The 23957-nt window shown below is 43.8% G+C and overlaps 1 protein-coding gene across 1 annotated transcript in view; it reads left to right on the top strand.

The window, feature by feature from the left end:
* Positions 1-23957, top strand: part of FRAS1 (Fraser extracellular matrix complex subunit 1) — a 464038-nt gene extending 440081 nt beyond the window's left edge. Inside the window, exons 67-74 of the mRNA XM_060012300.1 lie at positions 1102-1252; positions 2912-3019; positions 4031-4190; positions 7935-8051; positions 13425-13591; positions 16463-16668; positions 17879-18025; positions 20097-23957. Of these exons, the coding sequence (XP_059868283.1) occupies positions 1102-1252; positions 2912-3019; positions 4031-4190; positions 7935-8051; positions 13425-13591; positions 16463-16668; positions 17879-18025; positions 20097-20690 (1650 nt within the window). The 3' untranslated portion in view covers positions 20691-23957. The remainder of the gene's footprint in view (positions 1-1101; positions 1253-2911; positions 3020-4030; positions 4191-7934; positions 8052-13424; positions 13592-16462; positions 16669-17878; positions 18026-20096) is intronic.

Raw genomic sequence — 23957 nt, 5'->3', positions numbered from 1 at the left:
TACCCATGGAAACACTTTACATGGGTAAAGAATTTTCAAACAAAAAATGTGTGTAAGTTCCATAGTGTATTATAGCATTTGGCCAATGACAAAATAAAATAGTTTTAAACTAAGCTTTTTGGTTATAAAGGAAATATATATTTATGGAGGAAAATATAGAACACATTTAAAAGCGAATACACCAACTCCCCTACTCATACACACATATACACAGTTACCTTCTTCATGAAAGCTTCTGCTCATATTGTGTTATCTTTCAATTGAGTTTTTGTTTGTTAATTGCATAGTAAAATGAAAGTTACAGAGCCGAATTAATAGCAGTAACAGGAACCCCTTTAGAAAAAGGTTCCCTTGGAAGTGTGAGGTGCTGCCTTTTCAAAATTATTTCAACAAAGCGTGGAATGGGATGGGAAATTATCCAAGTAGGCGAAGTTCTGAGCTGTCAGTTGGTAAGTTTCATAGGTATGATATCCAAATCCCACGACCTTATTTCCTTTTGGAGGAGATGTAAGTACTCACTAAAACATCCAAGTCAGCCTCATGTTCATCCGAGGATCCAGGCTTGGGCATCCTCCCAGTTAGGGTTGCTTCATGCTCTCCCACAGCCAGCTCACTCGAAACTATATGCAGTCAAAGGTCAGCCAGGGACTGTGTGCTGACGGTAGATCCCAGATCTGCCCCGCTCCTTTGTGAATAACTGTGATGCCTGAAAAATCTCAGCCAAGGCTTCCAGCAAATGAACAGTGTAGGCAAAGCTTCTCACACTTCAAAAGCGTGTTTAAGTGTCACCTCCTCAGAAAAGCCTTCCCAGATTACCTTATCTAAAGAAGCACTGGCCACTTCCCGTCCCGTTGTTTACTTTATCTTTTAATTTATGAATCGCGTTTACTAGGCTGTAGCTTCCATTAGGGCAGTGATTTTGGATTTTTTCCACTGCTGAGGACCCAGTTCCTAGCCTGGTGCCTGGCACAATCATGGGCACTTGATTAATACTGAATAAGTGACTGAGAGAATGAAGATTGAACCAAGATTTGATGTTCATATGCCTTTTCATCCTGGAGAGAAATAACCCTCTCTGTGTGCACGCTGCTTGCTTGGCAGGTGAGAGACTCTGCTCAATCGTTCCTGACAGTGCACGTGCCTCTGTACGTGTCCTACATCTACGTGACAGCCCCCAGGGGCTGGGCCTCCTTGGAGCACCACACCGAGATGGAGTTTTCCTTCTTCTATGACACTGTTCTCTGGAGAACAGGTATACCCACTGACATCTTAACGAGTCTTACCTTATGCTCAAGCAAGATTAAAAGAAAAAAAAAAAAGTAGAGACTTTTAACAGTGGCTGCATTCCTCATCCTGTTATCCTATATGCAGTCAAAGGAGAGACAGGTAAAGTCTAAAAAGTATATAGACCTGTGGTACCTGAAAAAGAATGATGTTGATAAAAGTTGATGCTGGAAGGCCTCCAGCATCATGATACATTCAGTCCAGAGAGTGAGGGGCCCAGAGTAGAGGGCGGCAAGTGACAGGTCCTATACTGCCCGTAAGGGGGTTCATACGAGTGTGTGTTCTTTGGAATATAGTCATGTTCACTTTCTCCTAGGTAAAAATGGTGTCATTCATGTTGTTTAAGGAGCAAAGGGTCTTGAAATCAGATTCACGGAAATGGAAAAATATATCAAGAATAACCTGGGTCACTTTATTCATTTGGCATCGAGTTTGCTCTTTTGTTGCATTTTTTGAAGTAGGGATTTTAACCCTAGTTTTACTTCAAAGACTGCAATGCTGAATATTTTTAAATGACCTTCGCCTCGGGCTTGTCTCTGTTATGGCTCTCTTTGAGAGGAGCCCTCAGCCCCCAGGGCCTGGCTTGGTGACAACCCTTCAGCTAGGAACTCACACCTCTCTTGTGAGACCCACCTTCTCCCACTGCTGCCCCATGAATGTCCCCTAAAACTCCATGAGTCTCTCCTCCACTCACTCTAATCACTGAGTTGATTTTGGCTTTTTCCCCATTTTCAGTGTCCTATACTTCAAATACAACCCCAAGCTCATTTGCCCTTATTTTATTGATCCCATTCTTCCTCTCTCCCTCCCTGGTGGTGATTTACTTGATCTGAGGCAGAGTGACTTGATCTGAGGAGATTTCTTTAAATAGGGTTTCACTTGTAGTAATGGAAAATACAGTCCTTCCTTCTGTTAATGGTTTAAGCTCAAATCATTTATTTGCTTTATATTTCTCATAGGAAAAAAGCTTCAGGGAGTTTTCACACTCTGGGTCAGATAATTCCTTGAGCTTGGGGTTTTTTAAATTTTATTTTTTCCCCTCCTTTGGTTACCCTTTAGTTTTTGGTCATATTGAACTCGGTGGGTATTGTGATTGCAATTGCCCATATTAAAGCCACAGTTGACTCATGTCATGCCATGTATAGCTGGCCTTCTACAAGCTAACCTTTAATTTTCCATTGCTTTCAATATGAAATGTAGCCACCAGCACATTGGCTATGGTTCTGTTAAGTACTGAAAGGTGTCCTGGTGAGGGAAAGAAAATACAGTATGAAGCAGATGTGCTGTAACCACGTCCTGGTGCAAAGTTAATAGTAAGAAGTTTTAGGGACCATTTTTTTCTGAGCTCTGGGCTGGGACCCTGCATCTGGGCTAAGTGGCATCTTCAGGTGTAAAGAGACTATGTCAAGAGAATAGAATTGTAAGAAAAGAACCAAGTAGAATGAACTGGCACATGTCTCTAAATACTCCATGTTCACGCAAATATGTAAATTTGTTCTAAGTTACATTCAAGTAAGCATGCAGCTCTACTTAGAAGTGTCCCTGGGATAAGTCGCATGTAGGCTACTGTCTGGGAGATCTTCTCCAAGCCCTCACTTGGATGTCTTGTGTACGGCTGCCTTCCCAGGAATCCAGACGGACAGTGTGCTCTCTGCCAGACTTCAGATAATAAGAATCTACATTCGAGAGGATGGCCGTCTGGTCATTGAATTCAAGACCCATGCCAAATTCAGAGGTAATATCAGTGCCGTTTTTTTCCTCAAGTTTTTTATTACTAAGAAACATTCAAACACAGAGAAAAGTTGAAAGAATAGGACAATGAAGAACAAAGTCAACAATTATTAACATTTTGCTCTGTGTGTGTTGTACATACACATGCGTGCGTTCCCATTGTTTTGGTCACACCATGTGAAGACAGGTTGCAGGCTTCATGCCAAGTTACCCTAAATACTTCAGTAGACATATCCTTAAACAAGGACCTTCTCTTATGTCGCAACAGTATTACCATAGCCAAGATATTTCACACTGATCCGATAATATCTAGTCCCTATTCTTATTCCCTCTATTGTCTCACAAATGTCTTTTCTACTTGTTTTTATGTTTGTTTATATTTACTTTGCATCTGTTTATATAAAAGGAAGGTGAATCTAATCAAGATTCATATGTTACAATTTGGCAGTTATACCTCTTTAGTATAGAATAGTCTCCTTACTTTTAATTATTCAAGACGCTGCATTACTGTAGTTTTAAAGAGTGGAAGTGTCTTGCTGAGTAACCCTGATCTTTTTAATGATGTTTACAATAGCCTCCTTCCACCAAGGACTTGAGCAGCCCTAAATGAGGGGTTTTTTAATCTGAAATTGATATTTCTATTTATAAACTACTGCGATCTTTCTACCTCCAAGAGACACGTTGGTTGGAATTCAAAGCTAAGTGCGTTCAAGGTTCATTGTCACATAAGGACTCGTATTATCATGCATATGCTCATTAGCATCATTTCTACAAAGCATGTTCATATTGTTTATAAATGTATATGACCATAATGGCCATCATGAGTAAGGTGATGGGCTGGAATAAGAGGCCATGCTGTCCCAACCTGTGTGGAATATATTCTCAGAGGCAAGTGGGTAGGTATAACCTTGTTTTATAGCAGAATATTACATCAGTTCTAAGGCTTGTATAAGGGATTCACCACAAGCACAATAAAACTTACAAATAAGTGTGTGTTTGTTTCCCCTGGAAATAGGACAGTTCGTGATCGAGCACCACACCCTCCCTGATGTGAAATCATTCATATTGACTCCGGACCATCTCGGAGGCATTGAATTTGACCTGCAGCTCCTGTGGAGTGCTCAGACTTTTGATTCTCCTCACCAACTCTGGAGAGCCACAAGCTCTTATAACAGGTGAATACAAGACGGAGTTCAGGGGTAAATCTGAAAGATTCTCAGTTTCTTTAAGGGCTTTTCTTCAAAAGCTGGGTTTCTATTTTAAAACGGAGATAGAAACAACCCTCTGGCATATAGAGGAAGAAACAGATGTAGCTCAAATCAGCTTCTGATGTGTAAAGCGGGAAGTGCTCACCCGTATTCCAAGGGTGAGAACAGGCAGGGTGCACATCACTTTCATTCACCTCCCACTGGCCAGAACTTAGTCACATGGCACATCTACCTGCAAAGGAAGCTGGGAAATGTGTCCAACTAAAAGCTTAGGATAATAAAGAAATTTCTTTCCAGTTACCACAACCAGTGCAAAATCCAGGATCTCTGGTTTTCAGGTCCAGATGTCACACTTTACGGTCCAGTGTCCTATAAAATAAATAGCAAGATTTAGTCCCCTCCCACACCCAATACAGAGGTAGATGAGAATTGGATAAATACAGTAAAACATCCCATTTGTAAAATGGGAGAATAGGGCAAACAAAATGAAAACTTTTACCATGAAAAGGATAATGGAGTCTACTGTAAATATTGTTAACCCCATTTTACAGATCACGAAATTAGAACCATATTTAGCATGAAAACCTTATTCTTTACAGTTAAGAAGCGGCAAATTGTCTGAAGAATCATTTTCAAAAAGGTATTTTTAGTTACAAATGTTTGTTCTTATATCAAGTATTTTTTGTGTATACTGATTCCTTTGAAATCAATATATAATAAAATAATCATTAAGGGCTGTGTTTCCTAGAACCTCATGAGATTGTGCAGGTACTTGTCCCAATTTATAGGCAGAGAAATGGTCCTCTTGAAATCCTCTGCTGACTCCCACCACTTACCAAATGCAGTCCAGCTCTTTGAGCAAGACACATATCCTCCCCTCTACCCTCACCTCAAACCCAGCCTTCTAACCACATGAAACATCGCCCCAGCCCCTGACTCCACCAGCTCATCCATACATCTGTACCTTTGCAATTCCCCTGTCCTTCCTGCTCTTTTCCTCTGGCAAATCTCAAAGTCCTCTGAGCTCCAACGAAAATGCTGAACCCTCGTGACACCTTCCCTGACTTCCCATACAGTGCTAGAAGCCCCTACTCCTTGTTCACACATTGTTCCAGCTTTTACTGTAACACAGCTCAATATATTTATAATGCTCTAAGTGGAGTCCCATTTCCACTAGATTGTGAGCTTCCCAAGGGTAAAAGGCACGCCTGCTTGATCTAGAAGCCCCAGAACTGCAGGTTTTAGCACATGGTCAGTCCTGAATAAACATCCTTTAGTAGCTAACATTTGAGCTAAGGAGGTAAAATCCACAGATAAACGGCAAAGTGACAGACAACACCAAGTGTTCTGTGCTGTGTGCGCTGTGAGCCGTGCAGAGCCCTGACCACAGCTGCTCAGCGAGGGGAGCTCAGGCCCAGCACGGGCTGGAGAGCTGTCCAAGACTTCTGGGGGAGGCGGGGCAACTGGTGGGAAATGTCTAGTTTTCAGAAAGGAGGGGAGAAGAACTACAGGATTAAAAACCTGCATCCAGGACTGTGTTTGGCATATTTGCAGGGATAGTCAGGAAGTCGACCTAACTCATATTTAGGGATGGGAAAACGTAGGACTGCAGCCTGGGGAGACCATACCATTTGTCCTGCATTCATGTGTTCAACAAATATTTACTGAGCTTTTACTGTGTGTCAGGGAAGGTTCTGGGCACTTGGAATACATCAGTGGACCAAATAAAGATCTTTGCACGCAGCAGTGGACATGATGAATGAGTATAGTATCACATGTTAGAAGGTGATGAGTGCTATGGAAAAATAAAAGGTCGCGAGCAGGGTAAGGGGAATCAGGAGTGGAGGGACATTGTAATGTTGGTTAGGATGTTCACAGTAGGCCTCGTTTAGAAGGAACATTCGAGCAAAGACTTGAAGGTGGTGCTAGAGTTAACTATGCAGAGTACCGGGGAAGGGGTTCCTGGCGAATTTCCTGGGGTGTCTGGTGTGGCTGGAGCGGAGTGAATGAGGAGGAGGGTAATAGGAAGGAGCTGGGTGTCGGGCCGCCATGGAACCTTCTAGGCCAGTGTGCGGACTTTGTCTTTCACTCTAGTGCAACAGGAGCCGCTGCAGGGTTTGAGGGGAGGAGCAACAGGATCTGGCCTGACTTTTGGAAAGCAAGGGTCAGGCATGGACACTTCTGCCTAATTAACTATTTCTATTAATTAAGAGTTAGTATTCACGTTATACAGGTCAATTTTTGTGTAATTCAAAGATAGCATACAAGATCTGGGCTTCCCTGGTGGCGCACTGGTTGAGAGTCCGCCTGCCGATGCAGGGGACACGGGTTCGTGCCCCGGTCCGAGAGGATCCCACATGCCACGGAGAGGCTGGGCCCGTGAGCCATGGCCGCTGACCCTGCGCGTCCGGAGCCTGTGCTCCGCAGCGGGAGAGGCCACAACAGTGAGAGGCCCACGTACCACAAAAAAAAAAAAAAAAAGATAGTATACAAGATCTCATTTCCTGCTGGTCCAAGCTTTGGAGAAAGATAAGGATCGTGTGAGAAAACTGCAGACATACAGACACAAGCTTTGGGGGCATGAAGGAGCTTAGAAACTAAGCCCTGAAAGTTCGCCAGGTTTGGCTAAAATCATACAACCGTGGCAGAGGCAAAGCAAGAGTAGGGTTAGACTATCTTCCCGTTTCCAGCCTGTGCCATCCCACTAAACTGAACACAGGCTGTGTCCTAAAGATTTTATTTCCTTGTTTATTTATGTTTACCAAATCTTTGCTATCACTTTACTAATAAACAGATACAAAGAATACAAAAGAAATGGTCAAAGGATGAACACAGAGGATACGAGAACTGTTCACGATCACAATAGTTAGAATTAGGATTCACGGCCCTGAGCACCTCATTCAATGGATGGCAGCCTCCCAGGGCCCTTGAAGAATCTTCCTGAAGCTTCTGGCTGTCTGGCTGCCTTCCAGGCAAACTGCCAGGGCTGGGCTGCTACTGATGACAGGTGTGGGAAGTGAAGTAGGTGAGGCTACAAAGGCTCCACGCTTTCAGGTTCATGACCTACAGAGTCCCGTACCCCACCATAAACGTGGAAATTCCCAGCAAGTCATCTCCGATGAGGAGTGATTTTGTTCTTCAACTTCGTTTATAAAGGGATGAAGCCGTAGAGTTTGGGAGAGAAGCCTTGAAGCTGAATGCTAATGATGGGGGTGGGGCGTTCTCTGGAGTGGGGTCCTTTAACCCTGAGGCCTTTGCCACCTATTCAATCAGAGCAGCAGCAGCCCGCAGGGTCACATCTCAATAAATAAAAGCTTTTGTAGTGGAGAATGTGTAACAGGGTGTCAGTCAACAAGAGACACTGAACAGAAATTGTCAAGTAAGTTTCATGGGACTCTAAAGGAAATCTAGTTCTGTTTTGCCTTCACCAGAGCCTTTTAGATTTTTATCAACAGTGTGCCTTTCTCAGCATTTCTCATGAAAAGGACTGGACTAAGTGAAAAAGGAGCTCTATTTAACACCTTTGGATAGTACTCTAAAGGTTAAAACAGTCAGTGATGAATTCCTGAAACTTGTGTTTGCAGACCCTTAAAGTTCTTGGTTGGATGCTGAACACAAATATCCGAAAACCATTTAATGAAGTGTGTTTCTGGGTAAGTAAATAATCTATAAATTGGTCCCTCTAACCACAGTCTGCCTGCATGTTTCCAGGAAGGACTACTCCGGGGAGTACACCATCTACCTGATCCCTTGCACTGTGCAGCCCACTCAGCCTTGGGCGGACCCAGGAGAAAAGCCTTTGGCCTGCACTGCACACGCCCCAGAAAGGTAGGGAAAGACAGTTGAGCCTCACTATTGCGAACTTACCTACTCGCTAACATTTATTTGTATTTAACCTCAAAACCAGTTTTCGTGGTGCCATTCCCATCATTCCTTGACATGCAGAGTAAGACAACCCTCTGCCTTCTCATACTGTAAACAAGTGTTTTTTTTTTTTACATCTTTATTGGAGTATAATTGGTTTACAATGGTGTGTTAGTTTCTGCTTTATAACAAAGTGAATCAGTTACATATATACATATGTTCCCATATCTCTACCCTCTTGTGTCTCCCTCCCTCCCACCCTCCCTATCCCACCCCTCTAGGCGGTCACAAAGCACCGAGCTGATCTCCCTGTGCTATGCGGCTGCTTCCCACTAGCTATCTACCTTACGTTTGGTAGTGTATATATGTCCATGCCACTCTCTCGCTTTGTCACAGCTTGCCCTTCCCCCTCCCCATATCCTCAAGTCCATTAAGACAGGAACTAGTGTTCTTTTTACGGTCTGTTTAGTGCCATGTTTCTCGAATTTTTGTGCTTTGTGTTGGTGGTTTTGCTGTTTAAAATAGCTCCCCAGCATAGTGCCGAAGTGCTGTCTAGTTTCCTAAGTACAAGAAGGCGGTGATGAGCTTGATGGATTGCTAGATAAGCTTCATTCAAGCATGAATTTCAGTGCTGTTGCCATGAGTTCTATGTGAATGAATCAACATTGTCTATCAAATAAGGTGTCTTTAAACAGAAACATGCATAAAACAGGGTTAGGTATTGATCACTGGTTGAAAATGTTGTGACCAGAGGCTGCAGCAACTTGACCCTGTATTTCCCTCAGTAGCAAATGGTTCACTGTTCACTCATTCAGTGTTCATTGCAGCGTTATAGAATGTAACTGCTGCGGATAACAAGAATCAACTGTCCATCAGCCCATCCCCACCTGTGACCTGAGACTGTCCGTGTTGTGCCAATGTTCACTCATTCAGCCGGTATTTATTCAGCTCTTATCGTGCACTTGGCTGTGGCCTCGGCATGGAGACTAGAGGAGAGGATTAAAAGTCACCTCTGCTCTCAAGCAGTGTATAGTCTAGTGCCGCCTTTCTAGGAGCTGAGCAAAGTGAATAGAAAACATTTCAGAGGAAAGACACTGAAGACAGAATCTGACATTATCATTAAGAGAAGATAATTTGGAATGCGACTTTCAAATGAACAGTCTGAGAGGTGGCCATTGGATTTGGCAATGGGGAAGTGGTTGATGATCTTGACAAAGGGCAGGTTCAGTGGACTGAGGGCGATGAAGCCTGATTGGAGTGGGTTCAAGAGAGGGAGGCAAGAATGTGGAGACAAGAGGGAACAACAATGCTTAGGGAATTTTGTTAAAACAGATGTCAGATAGAGAGGCATTAGCGGGAAACAGATGAAGGGTAAAAGGAGCTTTAATTTGTTTGTGTTTTAGGGTGCAGAATATTTCAGGATGTTTGTATGCTGGTGGGAATAACCCTATTGGTCTGTTAGGGGAAATGTGACAGTGCAGGGGGAGGAGGGAAGATCTGCAGAGCCGAGTCCATGAGTAGGGCAGGGGATAGACCTGGGACATGAGGGGAAGGGCCGGCCTTAGCCAGAAGCACAGAGAGCTCATCCACTGGAAGAGGAAGGCAAGCACAGTCTACGGATACAAGTGAAGGGAGAAGTAGCAGACTGGGAGGGGAAGGATCACAGGGGAGACATCGGACTGAGTCTGTTTTCTCCATGAAATGAGAAGCCAAGCATTAGCTAGAAGTGAGCAACAATGAGGTTTGAGAAGAGAGGAGGAAGTAAAACAGAGTCGTCTCAGAAAGTGGGAACGTAAGCGCGGTAGAGTTACAGCTGGCAGCAGATCGGCAGTGCTGAGGGCCCCATTGAATTGTTTTTAATATTACTGATGTAAGATGAATAGCACACATTTAAAGTACATACAATTTGATCAATCTTGACATACGTGTACACTCGTGAAACATCACCACAATTAAGATAGGGAATATATCTGTTTCCTTCAAAGGTTTCCTCATGGCCCTTTGTTATCCCTCCCTCCCTCCCATCTCACCCCAGGCCACCCCTCCTCCCCAGGTGTCCGCTGATCTTTGTGTCACTACAGATTACTTTGCATTTTCTGCTAATTTATATACATTTATATATATACATGGCATCACACAGCATTCTTTTTCTCTAACTGCTTTTGTTCAACACGGTTATTTTGACTCATTCATACTGTTGTGCATATCAGTAGTTTGTTCCTGTTATTGCTGAGTTGTGTTCCATGGTATGGACACACTAAATTTGTTTATCAAATCGGTCAGTTGATGGACATTTGGGTTGTTTCCAGTTTGGGCTATTATAAATAAAGCTGCTATGAACATACATAGACAAGCCTTTATATGGACACATGGTTTCTGTTTTCTTGTGTAAATACCTAGGAATGGAGTGGCTGGATCCCATGGCAGATGTATGTTTAACTTCTTAAAAAAGTGTCGCACCATTTCCCAGTGTTTGCAAATGTGTAACTGTGTGTGTACATTCCCACCATGAGTATGTTAGTGTTCCAGGTCCTCTGCATCCTGGTAAACATGGTCACTGAGGGTCTGGTGTGGCTGGAGAGTTAATGAGTGAGATTAAAAGAAGAGGTGAGCTGGGAAGATAGGAGGTGGTAGTTAGAGAGGGAAGTGTTTGAAAATGAGTTTTTTTGGAGGAGGTGCCTAGTGTGATGGTGGAGGGTAGGTGGCTGCAGTGGGGAGGAGAACTCGCTCTTTGGAAGTGAGGACATCAAGGAACTGAGAGGCTAGGGGAATAGAAGGTTCATCCATGCAGATGTTGAAATCACGGAGACTGAGGGCAGTAGCAACGCTGGAGAGCCCGTAGTCAGCCAAGTGTGGGAAGGATGGTGACCAGGAAAATGGCAGTTGGTTGCAGAAAGGAAGAATAGAGGGCAAATCGTCTGAAGAGAATTGCTGGGGAATTTTTATTCATGTAATACATTTTTTTAATTATGAAATATTTTAGATACCCAGAAGACCATATATCGTGGATATATAAAACCTCAAGAACATTACCTAGCTGCAATGAATTGGGTATCCCTTGGGCTATGATACTGATGATAAGAGAATATAATAACTACCACTGCTATTAGTGACCGTGTATGGAGGGCAGACTGTGTGCTTACTCTGTACTAAGCTCTTAACATTCAATCTGCATTACAATGATCCCCCACAAATTGGTACTGTTATCTCCATTTTATAACTAATGAAACTGGGAGTCAAAGAAAAAAAAAGAAATAGAACATTTCCGCTACCATTTAAACACCCTCAGTGCCCCTTTCAGCTATACTCTCCCCAACTCTCCACTAAGGTAACCACTAGCCTGATATTTGTACTTATCATCCCTTGTTTTGGTTTATGATTCACCTCATATTTACTTCTACATGGTTTTGCATGTTTTTGAACTTTATATAAAAATTTCATACTGCGTGAATTCTCTCTGCAGCTTTTTTTTTTTTTTTTTTTTTTTTGCGGAACACGGGCCTGTCACTGTTGTGGCTTCTCCCGTTGCAGAGCACAGGCTCCTGACGCGCAGGCTCAGCGGCCATGGCTCACAGGCCCAGCCGCTCCGTGGCATGTGGGATCTTCCCAGCCCGGGGCACGAACCCGTGTCCCCTGCATCGGCAGGCGGACTCTCAACCACTGCGCCACCAGGGAAGCCCTCTGCAGCTTTTTTTTCCCTCAGTGAATCACTTGTTGATTCATAAGTAAAATCATCATTTATGTTGATCCGTGTAGCTGCAGTTTGTTTTTCACTGCATTAAAGTAGCCTTCATAGGAAGAGTCCACAATTTATTTGACCACTCTATTTGGCTTATAATCCCAGATCCTCTCTATTACAAACAATACTCTATGTGTCTCTTAGTTACATGTGTGAGGAGAGTTTCTCCAGGGTAGGTGCTGGATTTTTTTTTTTTTTTTAAGAGGAGAGAGGAACAAAGATTTGAAATGGCAAAAAGGAGCCAAAAAGGCATTAACCCCTTCTCCAGTCCCAGTGCTGTGTGGGTGTGGAAGTCTGCAGGGTGAAGAGTATTGTTGGAGTGTACTGAGGCCTCAGGGTTGATATTCTTCCCTTATATCAGGGGCATCCTTACCTGTGGGTTCCCTATTATTCCCAGGGTGACTTTCCCCCTTGGGCCTTTTGCTTTTGATCATCTCCATATCTTTCAATATGGATGCAGTAGAACTACAACACAACAAATAATCAAGCCTGACTGGAAATTCAGACTTAATTCAAAAGAATTGTGTCTCCTATTATGCCTATTTTTGTGAGTCTGTCATACGTATAACCTTGTAAGTCATCATTATCATCATCTCAAGTCCTTTCTTCATTCTCTTTAATCAATAAGTATTTATCAAGTGTCTTATGTCCTGGCACTGTGTGGATTCTGGTAATAAATACCAACATCAACAAGAAAAACCTATTTCCCTGAGTCAGATAAATGAACTCTTGGTACAATTAATGGTTATATCAAAGCTGTTGAAGCATGGTCTGCCTTGGTTTGTGTGGGTTTCTCCTACACCCCAAGTTCCTCCTACACCTCAGCCCTCTCAAATCCACCCCCTGGAGCAGCTTCAGTTAAAGGTAGGGAATGATCAGATGGACTTGACTGGAAGAGTAAAGCATTCAAATGATCACTTGTGCATTATTCTTTAACAAACATATGTGTTAGGAGCTTGGCCAGCATGGCAGGTGCAATGGCGAGCAGATAGGCATGGATTATGACTCTGTGGAACCCACAGTGGGTGAAGCAGACTTTGATCACACATTTAAACAGAATAGCAAACCACAGTAAGTACTATGAAAGAAAAGTGCACAGTGTGATGAGAACAAATGATAAGGGATCTGACCCAGCCTGGGAGAGAAGAAGAAGAGGGTAAGCTTCCTAGAGAAAGTGGTGCTTGAGTTGAGATCTGAAGAATAAGAGTTCACTAGGCAAAGGACGGTGGCAGAGGAAGAAGGAGTGTTCCAGCAGAAGGTTCAGCAAGGCCAAAGTCAGGAAAGTTTAAATTCATTACCGCTAATCTCAAATCGGCCCTCAGGGCTTTCCAGAATGAGAGGGCCAGGAAAAGCAAAGAGCGTTGTAGAGTCTAAAGACCAGTTAGATTATTCCTACTCCAAAGAGCAGATGAACCTCATAAGGACCTGAACTAAATAAAGACTCTTGCCTGCAAACATCTCTTTATTCAGTAAATATGTAGCACCGACAACAAAGTACTGTTCACAATCCTGTGAAGGGTGGGAAAGGGAGGGCAGCTCAAAGGGCAAATGCAAAGTCGACCCTGCTCTCAAGAAACTCTTGTTTTTCCCACATTTAGATTCCTGATACCCATTGCATTCCAGCAGACCAACCGCCCTGTCCCTGTTGTATACTCGCTCAATACTGAATTTCAGCTCTGCAACAATGAGAAGGTGTTCCTGATGGACCCCAACACATCTGATATGTCACTGGCGGAAATGGATTACAAAGGGGCCTTCTCCAAAGGTAAGTCATTCCCTTCACCCGCAGACAGAGACTCCGCTGGACTTGAGAAGCTTTCGGATAGGTCCTTGGACTAGCATCTCTGCTCATTGGCTTTCAGTCAGTTCTCCAGGGAAGATTCCCCCAGCATGGGTTCCAGGGCAGCCAAGGTTTAGTCCAGGAACAGACCCATATTCTTCCTTCAAGCTATTTCAAAATAAGATCACATTCTTGGTGCGATAATGATCAGCAGTGCGATACTGTGGAAGAGCACTGGCCTGAGTAGTAAGAACACTGGGGTTTCCAACCAGATTCTAACCCACTGTCTGACTTTGGGTAAACTGCTTCACCTCTCAGTTCCTCAGAGAGATTGCAATATGACCCTACTGCCTGCCAGCCTCAAAGCTATGCCAAACATACGTGTCCTCTCCGGCAGGCTTTCTCTACTTGAAATGGCTCCTCTGTCCCCTCCCTGTCCCGAATAGGATTCCCTTGACTTTCTTCTCCTTCGGGTCTCTATCTAAACGTTAATCTCCCAATAGACACTTGCCTTGATTTCACCAGCCAATCTAATATAAGCCATCATAGTTGTCACGTTCACAGAATGTTCATTTTTTATAGTACTTATCACAATTTTTAACATTATAATATATATATTTCTTTACTTATTTATTGCCTATCTCTACCACTAGACTGTAAATTCCATTAGAACAGAGATGGTGATCAAATACCAAATTTGCACACCATACCACCAGTGCCAAGGTGCTCAATAAATATTTGTTGAATGAATTAATAATAAATGAATCAATCATCTGCCTTTTCTCTCAGTTATCTCTTCTGCCTTTCTCTTACTTTTAATCTTCTGCTCACATCTGTGTTTTTTTCCCTCATCCTAAAAACACATCCCGTAACAGAAAAAGAAAATCTCTCATCCCTACCTGTCCCTCAAACTTCAGCCCATGTTCTCCTTTGCTTTTCTCTGAGAAGCTTCCTGAGGGAGTGGTGAGCACACGCTGTCCTCATGGCCGTTCTTCCCAGTCACTCCTCCATCCGTCTGCTGCAGGCTGGGTTTGTCCTACCACGGCTCAGAATCCTCTCCCGTCCATGACACCAAACCTATGGATTTGGACACTTTTTTCCTGTTTGGTTTCCTTTGCACCAGCCTCACCTGACACCATCTTACCTCTCTGGCCACTTCTCACTCTCCGGCCTTGGGTCTCCGTCCTCTGCCCCATCCGTGTTGCTGTGTCCATGTTCCATGCTTGACTCCTGTTCTCACTTCAGTGCTACTCCAGTCGTCACCCTGGCTTGGCTCATCCCTTTACCCTGAACTCTTCCTAACCTCCTGCTACCCCACAGCCATTCCACAAAAATTGACCTTGTCCCTGGTCCCTCCTGAGCTTCATTTCCACACTTCCACATGCGGACTCAAACTGCCAAACCTCTCCAAGCGGGTGTCGTTCAGACACCTAGAGACGTCTAGAACTGGACTTACCTCCCCCCAGACGTGTTCCTCTCACATCCACTGCCCCACTGACTGCATCACCATACTCCAGGTGGCCCAGCCAAAGACCTGTCAGGGCTATGCTCTGCTTCTGGTTGCCTCCTGTATCCCATCTATCATAAGATGAATGGTTCCAACTCCTAGACATTTCTTGAATGCATCCCCTTGCCTCACTGCTATATTTTGGATACCTATTTCTTGCTAGAGCATTAAAATAACTCCCTACCTGTGATTCTGGTCTCTTTGTCTTCAGTCTCCATGTTTCTAAAGCCCAGGTACGTTGACATTAAGCCCCCGTTTAAAACCTTCCGGCGTTCCCTGTTACTTCTATACTCAAGTCCAGAATCCTCACACCATTAATCAACCTTCCCGGGAGTCTCTCCTGCCAGAGCCCTCCCGACGCCCTCCACCCCAATCACTGGCCTACCCAGTGCCATAGCAGACGCTTGGGATGAACATCTGAAGTCAGACGAATTTGTGCTCAAATCCTCCCCACCACAGGTCCCAGATACGAAATGCTGGACAAGTTATTTAAAACAGGGATAATAATTGAACCTATCTCTTAGGCCCTTGGGAGGATTAAATAAGATACTGTAGGTAAAGAACTTGATGCCCTAGCAGGAACTAAGGAAAAGTACCTACACCGGGGCTGATACCTTTCCAGCATTCCGTATGTTGTACATGGACTTGCTTTTGCCTAGATTGCTCTCCCCAGCTTCTCCCACCCGCCTCAAATGCTCTATCTGACAAATGCCTACTCATCGTTCAGGATACTGCCCAATGTCATCTCTTCTCTAAATCCTTCCATACCTTTCCTCAGGAAGATTTTTGTGCTCAGCTATATGCTCACTTGATGTTACGTACCTTCCGCTGTTGTACGCAGCAGTATCACATGGACGTTAATAGTGTGGGTTTTTCGAGACAAAGCACTTTGACTTTGAATCTCACCCTCCCCACTTACTAACTTTGTGACCTTGAACAAGTCACTTAACCACTCAATTTCCTCATCTGTAAAAACTCGTGAGCACTACATGAGTTCTTCCATGGGAAGGAGTTAGTACAGTACCTAGCAAATGGTATGAGTTCGATAAATGTCAGCTATTATTAGCAATTGCTTTGCTTTTATTTCTGCCCTCTCATCTGTGTCTCACTCACCTTCGTATCCCCTGCACGTAACAGAGTGCTTGCCCCACCCTAAATACTTAACATTTACTGATTAAAAGAAGCTATGCATGAATGAATGTGTATTTTAGGGGCACATGGACCCCACAGCTCTTCATAGAAAGGTACTTTTGACTCTATAGGAGCATGTTAAATCCTTCCTATCTTTGACACTTTTTTTCTCTTTAATCTTAAAGTCTGACCTAATTAATGCCTTGCAATCTTTTCAGGTCAAATCCTTTATGGCCGAGTACTTTGGAATCCAGAACAAAACCTTAATTCTGCTTACAAACTCCAGCTGGAGAAGGTCTATCTTTGTACCGGCAAGGATGGCTACGTGCCTTTCTTTGATCCCACGGGGACAATCTACAATGAAGGGCCACAGTATGGATGCATTCAGCCAAACAAACACCTAAAACACAGATTCCTGCTGCTGGTATGCTGACTGTTAGGGTTAAAGGGCTGACACACGAGTAGCTTTCCTCAGCTATGGTTTTTGCCTGAAGCAGATAGAACCCCACTCTTGATGGTTTTCTACAGATATTGTTGTTGTTACTTCTATCAGCTTAATGTTAGTATTGGGTTGGCCAAAAAGTTCGTTCGATCTTATGAAAAAACCCGAACGAACTTTTGGCTAACTCGATACATATTACCAACTGTGAAGGTTTGGTGGGTAACAAGACAAGCTGTTACTGATGTTCTAGGAAGAGGAAAGTCTAAGCCAGTGTTTCTCGAAGTGTGTCCCAGAAACCCCTGAACATCCCCAATATTCTTTCAGGGCGTCCACAAGGTCAGAACCACTTTCATAATGATATGATGATGCTTGCCTTTTTCATACTCAGTCCCTCATGAGTGCCAAGAGTACGAAGGTTTCATTGATAGGGATTCAGATTCGACATTGTGACTAATCTTTAGAAAAAAATACCACTTACTGAGCTTTGATTTAGTATCCAAAAAGAATATCCATAATTATCTGAAAAAGTTATTCAAACATTTCCCTGTCTTCCAACTACATAGCTTATGTGAGGCCAGATTCTTCATATACTTCAGCCAAAACAACATGTCACAACAGATTGAATACAGAAGCAATTGTGAGAATCTGGTTCTTTAACAGAGATTTGCAAAAATGTAAAACAATGCCAGCTCTCTTTTTGGGAGGTGGGTGTGAATACAGACATTTTCACTAAAAAATATGTTACTTATGTTAACATGTAGTGAGTTTCTCATTTCTATTTTAAAATGAATTAGTAAATGCATTTTTTAAAATTGTTAATTGTAACATAATTACAGTGTTAATTTTAATACAGTAAATATTGATAGATATCAGTCACATAAAATGAAACTTTGGGGGGAGGTGGTCCTTAATTTTTATGTTCTGAGACCAAATAGCTTGAGAATTGTTGGTCTAGGCTCTCTCACCCATTGGGTTTTGAGATCACAGAGGCCACCAAGTGTCCTCCCCTGAAGAGGGCAGTCGGTGCCCAGAGGCAGCGGTCAACTTAAGGAGAGGGCTCCTGCGGCATGTGCGCTCCTGACCCAACCCAAAGGAGGAGTGGAGAGTACCTTTCTCCTCCCAGTGACTGCCACCTGCCAGCTCAGTGGTTCCGTCTTTCTAAATCTTGCGTTTCTTTTTTCTGAAATCCTAGGACCGCAGTCAGCCAGAGGTAACGGACAAGTACTTCCACGACGTGCCCTTTGAAGCCCACTTTGCTTCTGAGTTGCCTGATTTCCACGTGGTCAGTAGCATGCCAGGCGTGGATGGATTTACTCTGAAGGTGGACGCACTCTATAAGGTGAGTGTGGTGAGAAGAATAGAAGCACAGGATCAAGGTCACTTTAAAGGTCACAAAAAGGTGGATGACATCATCTCTTTGGTGTCAGTTTCTTTTTATAACATTCTTACTGGCAGGTCTTTTTTTATTGTTGTTAAGCTCATCATTCAGCCAAAACTTTACCGTCTATCCAATAGACCAATAAAATTCTTTAATTTGCATATACTCACTCATCATGGCTCTTTGCTGCACCAGCTGATTTTCACAGGCATGTGGAAATATTTAACAAACTCATAAATACAATTCAGTAATTTAGAATGGCAAGAATTACTAGTATTCAATAAGCAAAAATACTCTAAGTCCCAGTAATAAAAATAAACTTCCAAGATCAAATTCCACTCTTCTCTGTCTCCCAATAGTAAGCCATGACCTTGGATTTCAGAACTTTTATCACTCTTCAGAAGTTATTTCAAAATCATGGAGGGTTTCCATGGGGGCAGATGAGAGGGAAATAAAATACTTGATGACATAACTCAGGGGAGGATCCAAGAAGTGTTAAGATTTAGCAGATTTTTGTCAAGTATCTGTGTATTATGCACAGAGTAGGTGGTTAGTGAATATTTGTTGAATGACTCTATTTTAGCTAAAGTTCATCAATAAATAGTAAATTGGCATAGAAAACAATAAAAGGTACTGGGAATAAATGTGATTATTAATACTATTACTCCACGGCTATCAATAAAGGCCAACACATCATAAGTGATGAGTGAGCTAAAGAAACCCTGAAAGGTAAATTCTTAGGGCTATTTCATGCACAGGTAGTGAAACTGAAAAAAAATGTGAATATCTGACCCAAGATCACCTGAATGTGGAAATAAAACAGGACCCCAAAATATTCAGTTCAGTTCTCTATTCACAGACACCAACCATGGCTAATGCTTTTCTTTTTTTTTCTTTCTTTTTTCTTCTTTTTACTTCATCAAAACCTTTCTGGTACAGTTACAGTGGCATATTTACTAATCTTTAAATGCGCCATACATAGTCTTATCTCAACATTTTTCTTAAAGGGTGCCAGTTATGGTCTGATTTATTCCATGACTTTAAAAGCAAGAGGTTCTTTAGTGGATCAGTTTCCTTTCTTTGTTTTTTTTTTTTTTTTTTTGCGGTACACAGGCCTCTCACTGTTGCGGCCTCTCCTGTTGTGGAGCACAGGCTCCGGACGCGCAGGCTCAGCGGCCATGGCTCACAGGCCCAGCCGCTCCGCGGCATGTGGGATCCTCCCGGACCGGGGCACAAACCCGTGTCCCCTGCATCGGCAGGCGGACTCTCAACCACTGCGCCACCAGGGAAGCCCCCTTTCTTTGTTTTAATTGAAACACATTTGATATACCATATTATGTTCTTTTCAGGTGGACTCCAGTGGCAAGAATTACTTGCAGTGATCTGACATTTGCATACGTTATGAAATGATCAATGTCATAAGTCTAGTAACCATCTGTCCCCATACAAAGCTATTACAGTATCATTGGCCATGTTCCTTATGCTGTGTATTACATCTCCTGGCTTATTTATTTGATAACTGGAGGTTTGTACCTCTTAAGCCTCTTCCCATATTACAGTGCTCCCCACACCCTCCTCCCAATGGCGACTACCCATTTATTCTCTGCATCTATGAGACTGTTTTCATTTTGTTTTGTTTGTTTGTTTTGTTTTTCAGATTCCACAAATAAGTGAAATCATATGGTATTAGTCTTTCTCTGTCTAACTTATTTAACTTAGCGTAATGCTTTCTAGGTCCATCCGTGTTGTCACAACTGGCAAGATTCTTTTTTATGGCTGCATGGTATATCTATATACACACACACACCCCACATCTTTTTCCATTCATCTATTGATGGACAGTTAGGTTGTTTCCATATCTTGGCTACTGTAAGTAATGCTGCTTTGAACACTGGTGTGGCTAATGCTTTTCTTGAAACCGTTTATCTGTTGGGGCTTGTGGTGGGCAGCTGTCTTTCCATTGCCTTTCCTCAGAGGTGGCCTGTGGGCCAATGACATGTTTGCTTTGTCTCGCCATCTCCTCCTTCTACAGGTGGAAGCCGGACACCAGTGGTATCTCCAGGTGATCTACGTCATTGGACCTGACACCATCTCAGGTCCCAGGGTCCAGCGCTCTCTCACTGCCCCTCTGAGGCGCAACCGAAGGGACCTGGTGGACCCCAGTGGCTGGCTGACCCTTGACGAGTCCCTCATCTATGACAATGAAGGGAACCAAGTCAAGAATGGCACCAATATGAAGTCGCTGAATCTGGAGATGGAAGAGCCAGCTGTAGCTGCTTCTCTATCCCAAACCGGGGCGTCTATCAGCAGCGCCCTTGCTGCCATCATGCTCCTACTTCTGGTGTTTTTGGTGGCTTGTTTCATCACCAGGAAACGCCAGAAACAGAGGAAGAAGCCGCCCACGGGGGACATTTTGGAGGAATACCCTCTGAATACCAAGGTGGATGTGCCCAAGAGGGGCCTGGACAGGGTGGAGAAGAACGTGGACAGACAGTACTGCACTGTGCGGAACGTCAACGTACTCAGTGAAACCGAGGGTGCTTATGTGTTCAAAGGTGCTAAAGTAAAAAAATTGAATCTGGAAGTCAGAGTTCACAACAATTTGCAAGACGGAACAGAAGTTTAATGGAGGAGATCCATGAGTATTTTTTTTCTAAAATCATTTTTATAAAACGGGGGAAAATACTGGTATTTTTATAATCTTGCTGATTGAAAAGGGAAAACTATAGCTTTGAGTGGCGGAGGCACACATCACATGCATCAGCTCACAGCTGAGCTACCTCATTAAACAAAGAACCACTGAGACCCCAGAGGATGGAAGTAGTTCTTTCCGTGGATCCCATTAACCATGTGAGCAGTGACAAATTGTTCCTTCTGTAAAGCTGATCTTAGAAAGCCAGTGTCTGGTGTTAGGACAGGAGTGAGCTCCACAGCTGGTGGAGCTCAGAGGGCTGGGGGTGTACCAGGCAGGTCTCAGAGGGAGAGAGACAGGGATGCAGGGCCTTTGGTCTCCTCCCCCGACTCCAGCTCCCTTCTGCTTGAGATTTTCCTTGGCCTCTGCACAGCAGAGTTCACGTTGCTGACGCCCAGGTTCTGCTCAGAATTCTGCTAATCAGCACCTGTGTGTCTGCTCATGTGTCCACTTGACAACCTGCCCTCCGTGGCTTCTGATCGTACCTTGCATCACCAGCCCTTTTCACCTGGGAGCTCAAAGTGGTCTGGACCAGAGCATTTCTCCACAACTCAAGGGAGAAACCTCAGCCTCGCCTGTCAGGCATCAGACACAGTGGAACCCTCCTTATGGAGGGGGGGACTGAAACCTGGGGAAAGGAGGGACCTGGCTGGCGCCTCAGAGAACATCAGTGATGCCCTGCACCCTAGACCCAGGAGGATGCCCTTGTGCCCGGCTGGTTCACACTGCAGCCAGGACACATCCAGACATCCTCCCTGACAAAGGATGCCACCAGGCAAGATTGCCGCACTGTGGCCTTTTTAGTCAGCATTGCTGTGGATGCTTGAAACACCTACCACAGTTCCTGCTACCCCAGGCTTTTCCCAGTCCAATAACAGACAAGCCGTGTGCTTTGCTAGCTGTGGGGTTTTTATTTTGTTAGGGCTGCAGAAAAGTCAGAGATTCATTTGAATAAAGCAAATTGGGAGAAAGCTCAGGCCAGAACGAAATCAGAGTTAATGGATGCCAACTAGTCGTCATAGCAGAAAAGTACTAGTACTCACAGTAGAAAAGTACTAGTACTCCCAGCAGATAAAGTACTGGTACAGCAGATAAAGTACTAGTACAGCGGATAAAGGCACCGTTCCTGGTACAGTGTTTCAGGGATTTCTCTTTCGGGGGTTCTTTTTTTGGTAGCTCAGGCACTTATTTTATTATATCCGCACATGACAAGGCCATGGACACATGGCTTTAAAGTGATTTCGTGTTCAAATAGCAGCTTGATGATGTACGTAGTGTGCGCACCGCTTGCTTTTGTGTTTCAGTTTTGTTTCTGCTGTATTGGCAAAAATATAAGCATGCATGTCGTGTTATTTTGAACTGCAGGCACCATTCCATTGTTCAGGAGTAAGAGACACGTCCCCTTCCTGATGCACGGCACGCTGTAATCACTGAGCAGATCACAGAGCATTCACATTGTGTAATATTTGTATTAGGATGACCCTAGCTCTTTGAGAACATTCCACACTGGAAATACTTTGGTCCTAAAAGCTAGAAAGAATGAACCGTGAAAGGTTTTAGGCATCTCAGCCAGAATCCAAGCTCCTTGAGAGAAGGGCGGGTGTGAGCCGTGCCTTGGGTTCTCCAGCAGTGCCTTGTGCACAACAAGCGCTCCAGGAATATTTGTTCAGTAAACAAATGAATGGTGTCATGGGTGAATGATAGAGGAATCGATTTAGGGAGGGGAGGAGAGAGACTATGGTGGCAATATCACAAGGGTAAGTAGAGGGGAAAAAAACTCTCTCTTCTACTTGGATTATAAAGTAATCTTCTCATTGGAGCAAAGAAGCACCACTTGACATAGGCATGAATCTGGCAGTGGGCTTGAGGAGGACTGAACAGAAAAGCTGTAATAATGTATTAGCAGGAGGTGAGACTGTGAATCATTCTCCAGAGCAGGACATTTAGAGGAAAGTCTGACTTAGCAACTCCGAGCTGAGCACAAAGTTTGCAGGAGAAGATGAGTTGGAGTGAGTGAGCCCAGAACCTGATACTCCTGACTGCTCAGATGCTACTCGAGGCCAGCTTGGGTGTTAGGGCTGGAACTTCTGTATTGGACTCACGAACACCCAAAACTGGTGTCTCATGGCTGGAGAGCCCGTCAGCTGAGCATGGAATCCTCTCCGGAACAACCTAGAAAGTTGACGCTAATTCTGCAAGGACAGGCAGCCAGTTGCTCATGGAGCAACGTTTGATCAGGCCTGTTGTTTATCACTGCTCCTAGGTCCCTGAATGCTTGCACGTTGAAGCAGCAACTTTCCACTTGCTCGAATAGTCTTCTTGCACTGCCCTTCTCTTCCTGCTAAATAGGGCACATGGGTGGGCAGAATGTAGACAGATGGCAGAACGGAGCCAGTGTGGGAAGGAGTGGAGACTGATCTCAGAGTGCACCTAGCAGCCTCCGTGGAACAGTTCTCGAATGACACGAGCAGCATCGCTGAGGACTGTGAGATAGTGAGTTATCAGCTTGAAAGGAAAGCCCTTGGGTATCCCCGCCTCCCTTCCTTTCTATCCCCCACCACATACACTTTATTGAGTGCTGACCCTTCCCTAGTGGACGCACACTTGTGAAATAGAAATCGCTCCGAGATGTACAACTGAGATGTACTTCTTTGATACAGAATTTTTCATTTCTTTTATGTTTTATACTTCATACTGGGAAGCAGAGAACTTGGTGACTGATGTGCAATTATACTTCAGCCAAAGCTCTCCTTTCGGTTTTTCTAACTTGCTCACTAAGGCCTTGTGTGTGTTTTACTAACCTTTTATTACCATGTCTTTAGGTGAGAAGGAACAAAAGACCCTCAGGGGTTGCTATTTGCTATCACATGCTGGCTGTGAAGGCTAAAAGATAGAAGAGTCTGCACCTTTGCCCTTAGATTGTACCCCAGGCCTCCTGGCGGACTCACACAGATTCTTACAGGTAGATGCAGAAAGAGTGTTGGGATGTGTTTTGCAGTTTTACAATAGTCAGTCTCGGTGTCCCACAGGTATTCATTCTTCTTGGATACGACACACCAGCTCAGACTTGAGTAAAACATCCGTGGTGCTGTCAACCTGATTTCTTGACTCTGAAATGATCTTTGTATTTCCAATACCAATTTGTGTGTTATGAATTTCTGATTTCTCCAATAGCATATGCCACTATATAAATTTGTATTC

The sequence above is a fragment of the Delphinus delphis genome, chromosome 5, assembly GCF_949987515.2.
Source record: "Delphinus delphis chromosome 5, mDelDel1.2, whole genome shotgun sequence".
NCBI lineage: Eukaryota > Metazoa > Chordata > Mammalia > Artiodactyla > Delphinidae > Delphinus > Delphinus delphis.
This window is presented reverse-complemented; position numbering and strand designations above follow the sequence as displayed.